Source organism: Aythya ferina (genome assembly GCF_964211825.1).
Source record: "Aythya ferina genome assembly, chromosome: 19".
NCBI lineage: Eukaryota > Metazoa > Chordata > Aves > Anseriformes > Anatidae > Aythya > Aythya ferina.
In genome coordinates, this window is record NC_140309.1 from 3,576,775 (window position 1) to 3,590,660 (window position 13,886).

At 47.2% G+C, this 13,886-nt stretch overlaps 1 protein-coding gene across 7 annotated transcripts in view; it reads right to left on the minus strand.

The window, feature by feature from the left end:
* AUTS2 (activator of transcription and developmental regulator AUTS2) overlaps positions 1 to 13,886 on the minus strand; it is a 763,900-nt gene that overhangs the window by 606,289 nt on the left and 143,725 nt on the right. The window contains exon 1 of one of the 7 annotated variants that reach the window (XM_084493463.1): positions 9,528 to 9,630. The exons of the other annotated variants lie outside the window; for them this stretch is intronic. Coding sequence (XP_084349589.1) covers positions 9,528 to 9,557 — 30 coding nt within the window. The 5' untranslated portion in view covers positions 9,558 to 9,630. Of the gene's footprint in view, positions 1 to 9,527; positions 9,631 to 13,886 lie in introns of those variants that run through there. 7 annotated transcript variants of the gene reach the window in all.

The following is a 13,886-nucleotide window of genomic DNA, read 5'->3' on the forward strand; positions in this document are numbered from 1 at the left end:
ACGAAATTCAGAGCATTAACCACCTTTTCTGGAAACTCAGCAAGCAATGTTTTGTTTTAGGTTAGGTTTTGGGCCAAGATTCAGCTATTTCAACAGAACTGTCCTATCTGTGCTCAAAGCTGAGGAACAGAAACCAACCCCATCCAGCAGAGCCAATTCCACTCAGTCACATCTGCGATGTTTCAGGACAAGTTTTCCCACTAAGTCTTAATGCAACAGAAGGAAGGACCTTAAATATCTAAACGAAATGCTCCAGCCATAGCAGAGATCTCCCTATTAGAATGAATACAGCCAAGTTCCCGGGGGAAGGAGCAAGCACCATGCACAGAATATAGTTGTCTACACCAGCTGACAGAAGTTCAGATATAGCCAGTCAAGTGCAGCCGGTTATGATTCAGTTGTATAATAGCATTTGCACTGACAGACAAGACAATCTTTCTTACAACTGTCTGTAGCTTTTTGGCTTGAAGAATCTTGATGCTCTTATAAATTGAAATTTCCCATCACATTCAAAATGTCTATATATTTTTACAGGACACAAGGCATTTGTATGGCATCTGTTACAAAATATATATTTCTGCAGCCTCGAAAATGCATTTCAAGTCTTCATACATTAAGTTTGATTTATTCAGGCTCATGGAAAAACGATTCCCAGCAATCTGTCTCAAACAGAGGACGCACAGCACTATGAAGAACCGGGGTGCCAGAGACCGGGTTCTGCTTCTGCCCTTCAGCAATGGGACAAAGACGAAAGTTTCCTTAACCTGAAATTAATACAAACTGAAAGCACCACAACCTGAACTACTCCACGAATGCAATTCCAGGCCCATTTACCTGACGTTATTAATCCATAAAGCACCCGATCATCAGTCAGTTACCTGAGTTTATCACAGTTGTCAGAGCACATCCCTGCGTACAGGGACATTGCTCTTTTCAACACAGCAGTGGAGTTGTTCCTCACAGACACTATTTTCTGAACCCCCCCAGCCGCCAGGGTAGGCGTGTGCTCACGCACCCAGCACCAGGGGGTTACACGTGTGCTGTGGCCGTTTTTGATCCACTGTACACGGAGAAGCAGGCCCCCCATGTTCAGGGATGTAACAGGAACACCAAAGCCCCAAAACCTTGCAGCCTGACGCTCCTCGCGGCCTCCAGCACCAGCACGGCCCTGCCAGAGCCGGAGCCTCCACAGTGAGCCCTGAAGCCCAGACAGGGCCATAGGCGGCTGGGCCTTGGTCAGCACGAGCCAGAGGCAGGAGAAACAGCTATGTGAGGAGCCAGTGGGGGGGGAACATCTATGTCAGGAGGCAAGCTTGGTGAGGAGCCGGGCCAGCTTTGGGGGTACAGCTATGTGAGGAGCCGAGCCTGGCCATGGTGGCACAAAGACACAAGTGTGGCACCAGGTGGATTCCCTACCTCAGCACAGCCTCCTTCAGCAACCAGACAGTCCCAGGGAGGGCAAAAGCAGGTGCTGAGCCCCTGCTACCACTGTTTCTACCTCCCTCCATACACCACACACAGATCCCTTAGCTCCCTTACAAGCACCCAGGAGCTGTTGATTAGAGCTTCTGTGGCTCTGGTGGGCTTTGCTTCTGGTTCCCTCATGCCCTCTGTGCCTCCCTAGGGGCACAGAACAAATGGGTCCAAATCCACACAAACACAGGCGTGTGGTGGTCCTGCTGTAGGACCATGCGACGCCGTTCAAACAAGCTTACACTGCTGGGTGCTCAATCCTACAAGTGGAAAGTCATTTCAGCACATCCAGTGTCCCTGCTCCACTCGATACAACGGCAGGAAAAGGCAAACAACAACCTGCACACTCCATACGAGAGGAACAACCTCGCCGTGACACCAGTTTGGAAGAGATTCACCAGACTGTCTCAGCAGCAGCTCTTTACAGGAGGGGGACAAGAGCCAGCGGAGGCTGCCTTTTGTTAGCAGCTCAAGTGGGCAGACACTCCAGGATAAGTACAGAATAATGCAAAAAAGCGAAGCTGCTGGTGAGGCAGCAGAACGAAGCAGCCTCAGCACAGCCTCTGCCTTTACCATGGCACACATGGGCAGGAGGCACAAAGGTACAGGGCAGAAGGGCACCAGGGACATGAGGCTTGCTGCTCGAGCCGCGCACCATGCTTTGCCTGCTGCTGGCCCACTGAACCGATTTCGTCCAGAAACTGCACTTTGGGCTCATCTCCTCCGAAACCACAGCCCACACTCGTTTGGTTTTTAAATAGAAAACACCAGTCCATGGAAGTATGAAATACAGTCATTTTAATTCACCCTTTTAAATTTGTGGCAGAGCTCGTAACGTGTGTCTGGCTAACATCAGCACAGCAGCCAAACCACGTGGGGAGCCTGCACTGGGAGGGTGACCCGCTGCGGCACAGCCTTACCGAGCCGATGCGTTTTGCAGAGGGAAATGGAATGCATTTGTATTACCACCAGTGTTTAACTGAGACGGTATATTTGACTACAACCTGCTGTAAAACCTTGCTAAGTTTTGGACTTGTAACATATTGCAACCTGCATCCAGTGGGCTTTGGCACGACAGTGCTGTTTGCTATACAGCGGAGCGAAGGCTGCATCGGCTCACCAGGACGTGCACGCTGCAAGTCACGTTACAAGAGCAAGCCCTCAGCCCGGCTTCAGCAAAGCAGTTGTAGATTTAATGATGCAGAGCCAAGCTGCTCAGTGAAAAGAAAACAAACCTCTGCTAGGAGATTCGCGCTGTACCACTGAAGTATGCAGGACTTCAGCCATCAGCTTCAGCAGGGAAACTGAGATGGCCTCTCACAAAGTACAACATAAGAAATCTTTCCCTTTTCAAATTAATTGTCTTTTAATAAATAGCAATTTTCTTCAAGCTGGAGGCTTGATTTCAAAAGGTCTCAACAACAAGCATTCTTAACATTCACCTTCCTCAGTCCAACATGAATGTGTACTTAAGTGAGTTACTGGTTTGGGCTTGACTTTAATTTTTGAGTAACCTCAGCACATTTATTCTTTAAATAGAAATAATCAAAAAAGAGATGACCACATTGTGGATTTAAGTGACCACTGGATGAATCATTCAGACTGGGATCTGCCAAGCAGTATCACCTTCCCCAATACCTATGCCTGGGAGTTGGCAAAAACAAGTCATTTTCTTATAGCAAGGCTTATTTCTCCAAATCAGCTCTCAAATGTATTATGAAGTGCAACTTGGCATGGAAACCACCCTCAGAAACCAAAGAGATTCTTCTAAGAGACCACAGGACATAAACAAAAGCATTACCAACAGTCCCCAAGGAGCAGTATCTACGTCAGTCAGTGCAATTATTTCTCCTTTAAAATATTAATAAAGATAAGGCTGCATAGATTAGTGATGATGTCCTTAGATCATGCACACTTACCAGTGTGCAGATTATGAGAGCAAAGTCAACACTGACCTACAGAAATGCGTCCGGCACAGCCCTGTCTCATCACCTTTACACTGGAAAAGGACGTGCTGAAACTGGTCCAGTTAAACCTACAGCTCTCCTCCAGATGTGTGCCAGCACAGGGAGGACACTTGCCTGAACTCCAGGCCCAGGCAATGTCTTGGTGAGACTGCCCTTCTTTGCCACATTTCATGCCATGAAATGTGGGTGTTGCTGAAAGCCAGAAAATCATTCAGAAAACACTCATAACCCATGTAGCATTTTTGTAGCAATATTTGGCAAACCCAAGGCCATTTTTGGCCTGGTTATATGATTACCACACAGCTGCAGTGAGAGATAGGAGAAACAACCACCACATACAGCAAAAAGCAGATATAAGGAGCATGGCCAACCTCTGCCCCAGCACATACAGAAATCCCATGTTTTTAGGAGGATTTGGGGATGGGAGCAATTTCAATGAATTCAGTCAGGTTTCAAGCCCCAGACAGCATTTGTTTTTGCAGCGCTAGCTGCAGCACTAACAGCCGACGTGAATTTTGCATAATGAATTTTGAGACCTTCCACACGACTGCTGCATGAGGGGACGCAGCAAAGGGCTGCAGCACAGTGGGTAGCTGTGACTGCACAACGGATGGCCTTTTGGTGGACATGTGCTTATGAAAAGCCTCAAAGCCATGGGAAGAGGCTTCTCTCGGTCTGATCCTTCCATCTTCCTAAAACGATCACACGCGTCCGCATTACCTCAACCTGCGGGTATAGGCACTTGGTTCTGATCACAACCTATAAAGAAAAGTTAAATGAGTAATTCATTTTGACTGACACATCTGCAACACCAGATGTATAATCAGCTCGGAGCCCATTCCAGACAGTCCTGAAGTCTGAAAAAAGCCCAGCCAGGCAAAGGGATCAGGCTGGCATGGTGCATGGCTGGTCCAAGCACAACACGAGCCTCTTATAACTGCCTGCTAAGGAAATTACTTCTTCAGCTCAACTCTTCAAGGACTGTGTTGTAGGTCCCAGGATCAAATGCTGCTGACAACCCATGAGAGAAACCATTACCCAAGCAAAATGAAACGCAACAACCGCTGCTTTGGAGGATACACACACAGCACTGCTGGAGCAGGGAGCTGACACGCTGCAATGACTTGAGTCTCCTGTCTCCTCGCAGGTGCCTTCCTGCCACCCCAGCTGTGTATAAAGAGAGCGAAGAGGACAGCCAGCAAGGAACGGGGACTTTGTGCAATTCTGCTCTACAAAAAAAAAAAAAAAAAAAAAAAAAAAAAAAAAAAAAAAAGCAGCAAGAGGGAGAGGGAGCAAGAGAACAAACATTTAATTCCCTTGTAAAACAGATGACTGCATTGTAATTTACTAGCAGCTGCTGGCAACAAACACCACGCTCTCATATTCCTATTAACCAAGCTGCAGCTGATTTATTAAAGGCTCAGATACATCAAAACAAATGACTGTAACATCATTTATATTACTATTTACAGCTCTTTAATAGGGTTACACGAAGGGGCAATGCAGCACAAACTGGAATCTGGTTACAAGGCTGTCAGGCAGCAGCAGAGCATCTCTCCATTGCACCAGGCTCCGGCGCTGAACAGCCCTGCAGCATTTCCAACAATTACCCGCGAGCCTGTGAGGCACAGGTGTGCTGGAAATAGGTGCTAAGGCAGGAAGATCTTTCCAAATTGCCCAAGTACTCAGTCTGCTGCTAGCCAATACAATGCTGATTAAAAATAAATAAATAATAGTTAATTAATTAATTAATTAAAAACAGCAACAACAGAAGAGCCAACCCTCTGCCCAGCAGCAGGACTTGCCGGAGGATAGCTGCACCAGCAAGGAACCAACATCGTGGCCCCTCTGCAGATCACGCCGTCCCTGCAGCTGCTGCTGAAGCTCCTGGGCCACACAAGGGATTCCCAAACGCTTGGCGTGGGTGTCACCGCTGCCAGCAGGGAACGATGTGGCCATTCCAGAAGGGAAGCGCAGCCCCGCAGCATCTCCTGGCTCCAAGCAGGGCTGGGCACAGCGACGCCATCCAGCCCGGCCTGGCCTCCCTCAGATGAAGGCTGAGAGCAGCTCGGGGCTGGGCAGAAGTCAATAGGTTCGATCTCCCACCTCCTTGGGGCAGTGCAGCCCGCTGAGCTGTCTGTTTGCTGTACCCGAGGGCAGGGGCACAGCTGCAGCTGGAGTCCCAGCTCCAGGCCACCAATGTCCAACCCCAAAATCCTGGGGCTGGGAAGCGAGTGCATTAGAAATGGCCGCTGGGTGCAAGGCAGAAACTGTTCACCCTGACTTAACTGATCTACAGGATCCTCTCTGCACAGACAGATTTTGATCAAAATAAAATGAAAAGCCACCTGGATTCCCCAAGCCCTCAAGTGGGACCTGCAGCAGGAGTTCAGTGGGACCCGAACCGCTGCCACCCCCGAGGAAACAACCCAACGTCACCAGCTGCGGCCGCTCCATCTGCCAGGACGAGCAGTGCCAACAGCACTGATACTCCGAGCAGTGACAGGCTATCTCATCTGAAGGCTCTTTTATAACCGGGGCGACATACTTAAAAGGATTTTTAAATTAAAAGGGAGCTCTCTATTAAGAACATAAACCCCTTATCAGAGGTGTCGATGAAGGCAAATGGCTGGCTCCTTTGCTGTACAGATTTCACAAGGAATTCCCAGCCCACCCCACAAATTTTGAACCAGTGTGTTCAAGCCTCTGGTTTTCTCTAACCCATAAAAGCTCCAGATAGTCAAATATTATGCTTCTGCTTTTTAAATATTTCCATTTAAATGTAGATTTTGACCTTCTTGCCAATGAAATATTAATAAGAGAATAAAATATATATTACTCTTCTTCTGAAGGAGAGGTCTCTTTAACTCTCTGTCATGTTCCCTATCAGTTTTTTGAAGAGGCTTTCTTCAAACCATGGTGAATTTATTCCTGGTTCCTACATTTTTTAGGCCATGGCAGCTGAAAGCAGAAAGGTGATCCCTTTATTCTTAACATCCCACGGGGAAAATGGGGGAGAAGTTCTGCCTCTCTAGATCAATGAAAAGTAAACAAGGACACCGTAGATAGGAACTGTATCATTTCCAGCAAGATGCAAAGGAAGGCTAATTTAATTTGAAGTAACTGTGTTCCTAAACAAGAAGGCAGTATAAAGATTAACTGAGACCTCCATTTCTTTATATAACTGCAGCCCATTAAGTGGAATAGGGAATAAAACTCACAAATTGCCCTGCTTATCCATCTTTATCTTCATCATTATTCAAAGACGAATACCCCCCTCCCCTCCCCACAACATTATTTATCTTTCTCGCTCCTCCTTTGTCGTTAAAGGAAGGGAAAAAACAACAAAATACATCATGGTGCTGCTGCACTGGTTAAAGGGGATCAATTCTGCTCCTGCTGATCTAAATGAGAGCCAGGCTGGACCCCAAGGGTGCGCTACAGCCCTAATTACAGCTGCAGCAGGAGAAATGTTTCATCAGCGCAGAGTAACACCCTCTTTTAGAGACCATGTTAGGATGCACTCTAAAAACTAAGTGGTAAATACTATCAGTATCCAACACAATATCCTCACATCTCTGTTGCTCTTCTGGACATTTTCACTTTTTGAGGTCTGTTGTTGGTAACACTGCACAGCCATCTCCAGGGAGGTGGGGAGGGCACAGAAATCATCTTGCAAACTAGGGAAAGATACACGGCCACTAGAGAAACCTAAGCCAGGATGGACTGAGACCTTGGGAACCTGCAGCCGCCAGATAAGAAATATGTTGCGTGATGAAGGAGACCCTGGAAGGGTCCTCAATCACTGCTGAGTGCTGCCCTGCGCAGCGTGCCTTCTGGAGGGCCGTAAAACAGATCAGCAATTCCTCAAACTTTCCTTACCAGCTTTTGCTGTCAATTCTCACGCTGGTGCCCCTGCGCTCTAACTCATGGAAAGTATTGATCCTGACTTATCACGTATATTGCCTTCATCATTTGGCTAAATTACAGCCCTGCGCCATCAGGCCAGTACTCTCACCACCTCCAAAGCAGGGTGTAATTTATAGTGGGTGGGATTCGGAAAAGCAACTGTGAGTTAAATGCCCAACTCCAGCCAGACTTCAACAAGCACTGGGTACCTAATTCTCTTAGGCTCTTTTCAAATACTAGCTGCTTTTTTTTTTTTTTTTTTTTTTTTTTTTTTTTTTTTAAGATGCTAGCAAGGAAAGGTCAACCTAATTTGTCATAGCAGCAAGTGAAGGCAAAAGATCAGCACATGCTGACAGGCTGTCTGAGAGGTTTCATTATAGAGCTGTTTACAGCATTTATTTCTCCTGTTGTTGCTGCTGTTTTCAGGGTCAAGGAACTGAGATCCCATTTCAGTAGCAGAGATCACTGGCCAGAGAACGGAATACTTGAATTTTACCTCCTCCCTCACAGGCTTGTTGACTCATGCCACTAGCTGCTGAGATTTTTCTGAATAACCACATGGTTGTTGAAATTAATACTAACACATGGCAACTCCAAGCCCTAGTAGCAGCCCCAGCAACGCTAATTAGCATTAATAAAACTGGAAATTTTTAATGGAGCGTAACACCATCAGTGTTAATTCACAATAGCATATCAGCCAATCAAGGCAAATTAATTCATTTAAAGTTTGTTTCCTTTGGAACATAAAGTTCTTCTTACAAAGGAGAAAAGCTTAGAAGTGTGATAATTTCTGAAGTATTCCTTCTTCACGGCTTTTTATACTCTACAGTTCTTACAGAAATGGCCTAAAGCTCTACACCGTCATTAATACAAACATTTAAGTACTATATTCAGTGTACATAACTGCTGAAGAAAGGAACCCCCTCCGAAGGTATCAGTGGCCATAAGACTGCACAAAGGCCAGTGGCAGGGGCTGGCGAGCTCACACTCAGGGCTGCCCCTGAGCCAGGAGATGCGGGCGTCCACTGACCTGGGCACCCACAAACCGGGCACGTCAGGACAGAAAAAGAATCGCCCTGGGGAACATCGCTGGCCGTCTTCCAGTCTTGGTTAGAGCAGAAGGAACAGAGAAGCAGTTTTGGCAAGGTTGCTGCTAAATTTGTCGCAGTCCGAAAGGGGACAACCGGGAGTCAAATAGAGCACGCTGAGTGCAATTGCATGGCCAAGAGCCAAGCCTCGGAGATGAAAAGACAGTAATGGAAGACCTTCAGCCATAGCCAAAAGTTCAGCTGACAACAGGATTTCTCTTCCAGGAGCAGGAGAAGAGGAACCTTTAGGTCAAGTAAATCACATCTCCTGACTCTGCCTCAAAAGGCTGCTAAAAAGGTCAAGAGATTTTTTTAGATTTTTTTTTAAATCTCCTCGCTGTGTGCTACAAGACCATGCCATACACCCATTTATTTGATATTGCTCGTCAGGTGACGGCGATATTCATGTGATGAACAGATACGCAGGCAACACGATCTCAAATTCACACCTCGCATGCCCCAATCAGCTTGCTTACATCAAAGCAGACCGTGGCAATGGCCTTCCTCAATCTGCTTAGCTGATCGAGAGCTGGAAGGAGACAGAAAAATTTCTCTGTTCAGAGGGGAATTAAGGGTGAAGTTTAGGCCAACAGAGCACTGCGAAAGTTGTACGCTCATTTATACAATCATCTAAATGGTTGCTTGGAGAACACAAACAGCATTCTGCAGCCTTTTGCGGGCCCCCTGCACGGCTGAAAGCTCATGCTGCCTCCCTCCCACCGTCCGTGTTTCTGTACTATGAGAAGTGAACAACAGCAAACAAACACAATACAAAGAAAGGCAGTGTTTTGATTTTTTTGTTGTTTAAAGCTCACCTTTAAAGACTTCCGAGAAACAAAGCTTCCAGGAAAACAAACCACCCTCACAGAGTCGGAAGGCAGGCAGACACTTCTCTGTGCCTAGCTGCTCGCTCCCACCCACAGCCCCCTGGTGCTGTCGCATCCACGCGCTGCCTCACGGGCACTTTGCACCAGCACGGGAACAAGGCAGGGGGCTCAGCAGCCAAGAACGAGCTTTTTTTCCTCTTTTTTTCCTCACTCTGCACCTAGCAGCCATGATCCCAGCAAGGGACAGGCTGCAGAGGCCCTACCTGCTGTCCATGCTGGGTTTCCTGCTCCATTCAAATGGCCAGCATGAGAAGAAAACTCTCAAGCAAATTTATCTCAGTGTCCTCAGCAATATCCTTTGCAGAATTTCAAAGAGTTGCTGGCAGTTGTTAAGCTGGTGCTGTTTAACTTGGACATCTGTCCACCCAGGCCAAGATGACCAACTCACTTTACATCACCGGCTAGCAATCAAATAATAATTACTTCGGGTTACTACAGGCTGGAGCTGGCTTTGAGTGAATGATTTCAGAGCACTGGAATCCATTACCAATAACCCAAACCAGCTGGGTTCTCGTCTCTGTTACAAAGAAAGCAGCAACAATTCCAAGCATTAATTCAGACCCCGAGCACTAGCTGGATCCCCAGTCCGTGGGAGCAGTGGCATGTACTCCGATGTAATTACCTCAAGATGGAAGCTACACGGACATCCTACGGAGAGCGCTTCAGAGTTTACATTCTGTGCCACATTTCACTCTCCAGAGTTAAACGGAAAAGGTTTGTATTAAATAAAAAGCTCCATTTAACATTATTTCCTCTGCAAAGGCAAGCTGGATAACACTGGTGGAAAGTGAGGATTTTGCAAATGTAGCATGCAGCCTCGCAGTGAAAGGGGAGCCAGCTGATGAGCACTAACTGCGATTTCCGTAACAAGCAAGTTAGAGTGTGCAGCAAATTGGTACATCCAAACAAACAAATCCCCGAATCCCCTCCGCTTGCCTTTATGAAACAAATGAGTCAGTGCTGACTAATCATATTATAATACTGGGAAGCTTGTAATAGGCTTACAAACCATGTGTTTACAGGCTCATTATTGTTCAGTGCTTGCTGAGATAATAAGGATGCTATGGGAAGAACACTTCGGAGTCAAAATCTTATCGGGTATGTTTTAGAATCAAAATCATTTTGAATTTCAGACTGATAGTGGCTATAAGGGAGTGGGACTGAAGGGACTGAAAAGGAATGGCATTCCCCCACACTGAGCCAGAGATCTCCGCTTTGAAGCCACAACTAACCAAGGGGTCCTGAGCACGGGAACACAGCAGATTCCCCCCATTTCTCCAGGGGGGATTAGAGCCAAGCACTCTGGGGCCAACCACCTCCTCTGAAGAGCTAATTTCACTGAATAAAAAGACAAAAAGGAGAAATTTCCTCACTAGACAGTAGAAAGGACCGAGGTACATTACACCTCACTATTTTTTTTTCAATTCCCTATCTAAGATGGCAACAATCATCAAGAATTTGGTGGAATACCCCCAAATTCTTATCATCATAGGACATGTGAAGCAGGCTACGGAATGGATCAGACAGTTGCATTTCACCTTTATAACAGGATTTGTAAAACCAAGGTGATGATTCTCATTTCCTATATATTTTAATTGTTTTAAAAAAGGCAGAACTCTACTAGTTTTATCCCTTCTTGAAGCTACAGGCCTCTCTTATTAGCACCGCATGTCCATTTAATTCCTAAAATCACCTCACCAGTGAAAAGCCTCTCTCTCATTTCTGACTGCCCATAATAAATTAGAGTTGCTTTTTCCCTAAACAGATTCCAGGGCAAACCCCGAAGCCACCATTCCTGCTGTGACAGAAGAGAGCTGCCTTGCAATAACATGGGAACACTGAGGAAGGTACTGTCTCCTGAATTGGGAAGCCTCTGCATGAATTCAGAGGAAGAAAAAAATCACTTGGTTCCCAGGCGTGCAGGCCAGCCTGCCGTGCTCTCAGCTTCAAGAAACCAGCTGCCCCCCTCTGCAAGGAGCTTTGTGTCCCTTGAGATTATCAAAGGGCTCACAAACACATTTGCCATCCCAGGAGAGCAGCTCTTTGGTGATCACCCCCCTGTGACACCAGGGAAAAGGAGAGCTGGGGCACACAACATGCTCACCACCAGGCTACAAGGAAATGCAGGGGGCAGGGAGCAGTTGTTGGTTTGGGGTCTGCATTTTCTAAGGGACGGTGAAGAGTCTGCAGCAAAATGCCATCAAAATCACCTTGAGAACCAATTAGCGCCTTTACATTTAAATGTACTTAATACATCAACCCTGCAGCTGGGCAGGATCTTCCCAGTCACGGCCAGCTCAACCCTGCCGCCTGTTAACGGGACGGGTCACCGCGATGCCAACGCCATGAAGGACAAAGAACGAGTGAGGACAAATCCGCCCTGGCCCTGCCATCCCTTAGGTCATATAGAAGGCTGGTGTTATGATTATCCAGCACCATTAACCTCAGCTTCTGCCCGTGGCAGAGTCCCAGCTGAAACAGGGCAGCTCAGCCAGAGCTACTGTCAGAGAGGGACCCAAGGCTCTCCTAGGCACGGGTCTGGGCTGGACACGGCTGCGAGCAGCCTGCTGAGGTTGCTGGCGGTCTGCTTGAGCTGAAATCGTCCCGTGATTCCGTGAACTTACCATCCTTTGTTTTTCAGAGGACAACAGCTCTTGCTTTGGATTTCAACACCGCACGGCTGCTGCTTTCCCTCTTGAACACAGACCGCACAGTGAGGCGGTCTGAAGAGGGGCTGGGGAGCAGCCCCTGCCTTCCCGGCAGCCAGGCACACTGCCTGCCAGGGGCTGCACCTCTGTTCCCTGGAGGCTGCCAAGCCTCACAGTAACTGCTGCGGCTCTGTTATACATTTTGCCCTATTCCCTGTTGTTGCTTCAACCCTCTGTGGCAGCTCCGGCCCTGGCAAGAGCATCCTTGGCTGTCTAAACAAATCCGCAGGACTGCGTGAGGCTGGTAAGCTTCCCATTTCTTCAGCATAACCGAGGCAAGACTGTGCCTAAAGCAGCAGGCACATGTCTTGAAACCTTCTGATTATGCAGCTGGGAAAGCCCTCTCCCACTGAAATTATCAAATACTAAAAAGAGAGCAAGCGAGAGAAAGAACAGGGGCAGGGTGGAGAGGAGAGGGAATATCTATGGCCTTCTGCACCCGATTCTGTCACTCTGACATTTCTTTCAAATACAATTATTTAAAGCCTCCTGATGGCAAAGCTGAGGAAATGGACTAATAGTAGCTTGTACGGTACCTCTCCGTCAGGCAGTTCAATAAATCCTGGCAGTGCTGTGATTTGTGTTAGGAGAATGAGCTTTTCAAGAGCAGAACTATCACTTTACACCGTCAATAATCTCACTGTCAAAAAACCCCCAAGTAACCTGACCGACATTTCAGAAGCTTAATTTATAGATGTGCTATTTGCCTTCAAGGTATTTTATGCAGCTAAATAATGGAAGTGGATATTATCCCAAACTACACCGCAGCTTTCACAAGCGGAGTCCAAGAACATGCAGGAGGACAAATTTTCTATTAGCTCTGGGCTACATCCTTCCCTCTGTGACACCTGTTTGATACCATCTACCGCTGGCAGAGTTGCTTCCAAATTATGCTCTGGGAAATAAAAGCAGAATCAAGCTCTTGTGCTTCCAGAGGACGGCTAGCACTTACAGACCAAAGCAATGCATGTGGAAATGCCGCAGGGTCTCTGCCTCGGTGTGGACCACTTGTACGTGGAGCCCTGAGCACTGCTTCTCCCAGCCAGGGGGACCGCAGCGGGCTGAAGCACTGGCCAGGATGTCAAGGCTGGGACACCAGACCTATGCCACAAATTGCAAGGATCAGCACCAATTAACAAATGGATCATCAGAAAAGATCCAGGCTCTACTGCTGATTTCCAGTTTTAGGGATACATCCATGGAACTGCTCAACCAAACAAGCTAGGCAGACCTTTTTTTTCCCCTGAGAGGCTAGAGGCTTTTTTCTCTTCACCATAACTCATCATGCTATTTAATGGAAGAGGCTGGATTTCATTTAGTCCTGGCTCTTAATGCCGATCGGACAAGAATTAATTCCTTTAATGGGAAAGTATTTGTGCAAGGATAACAAAGACTAGCAGGGAGAGACTCTGGGCAGGCACCGAACATGACACTGCCATTGTATCCCACACATCTGAGCACTCCAAGCTGTTCCAACCGAAACAATAAGGATCAGCCCGCTCCGGAGCAGGACAAGCCCTTTACATAAGAAGCCAGCAGCAGTGCTATGGATGTCACAAGTGTCTGGACATGTTTTTGGTTTAAACAAGTCAGAGAAAAAACTCGGGTGTTAGTAACCCCGACCTAGGGAAGCACACAGCTCTACACCCAAACCCTGCAGCTTGGATCTAGGTGTATTTTTTTAGTGACACATGCACATTTCAGGCTGCAGAACAGCCCCAGTACATTTTTTGGTCAATAACTAATTATGCTGCTCCCTTTTTTCAGTCCAGAACCAAGTCACTGCAGCGGGTTTTGCCTTTAAAGCCGGGCTTGCACTCTTGCTCTGACAAAGGAGGAGAACCAGACTGCCCT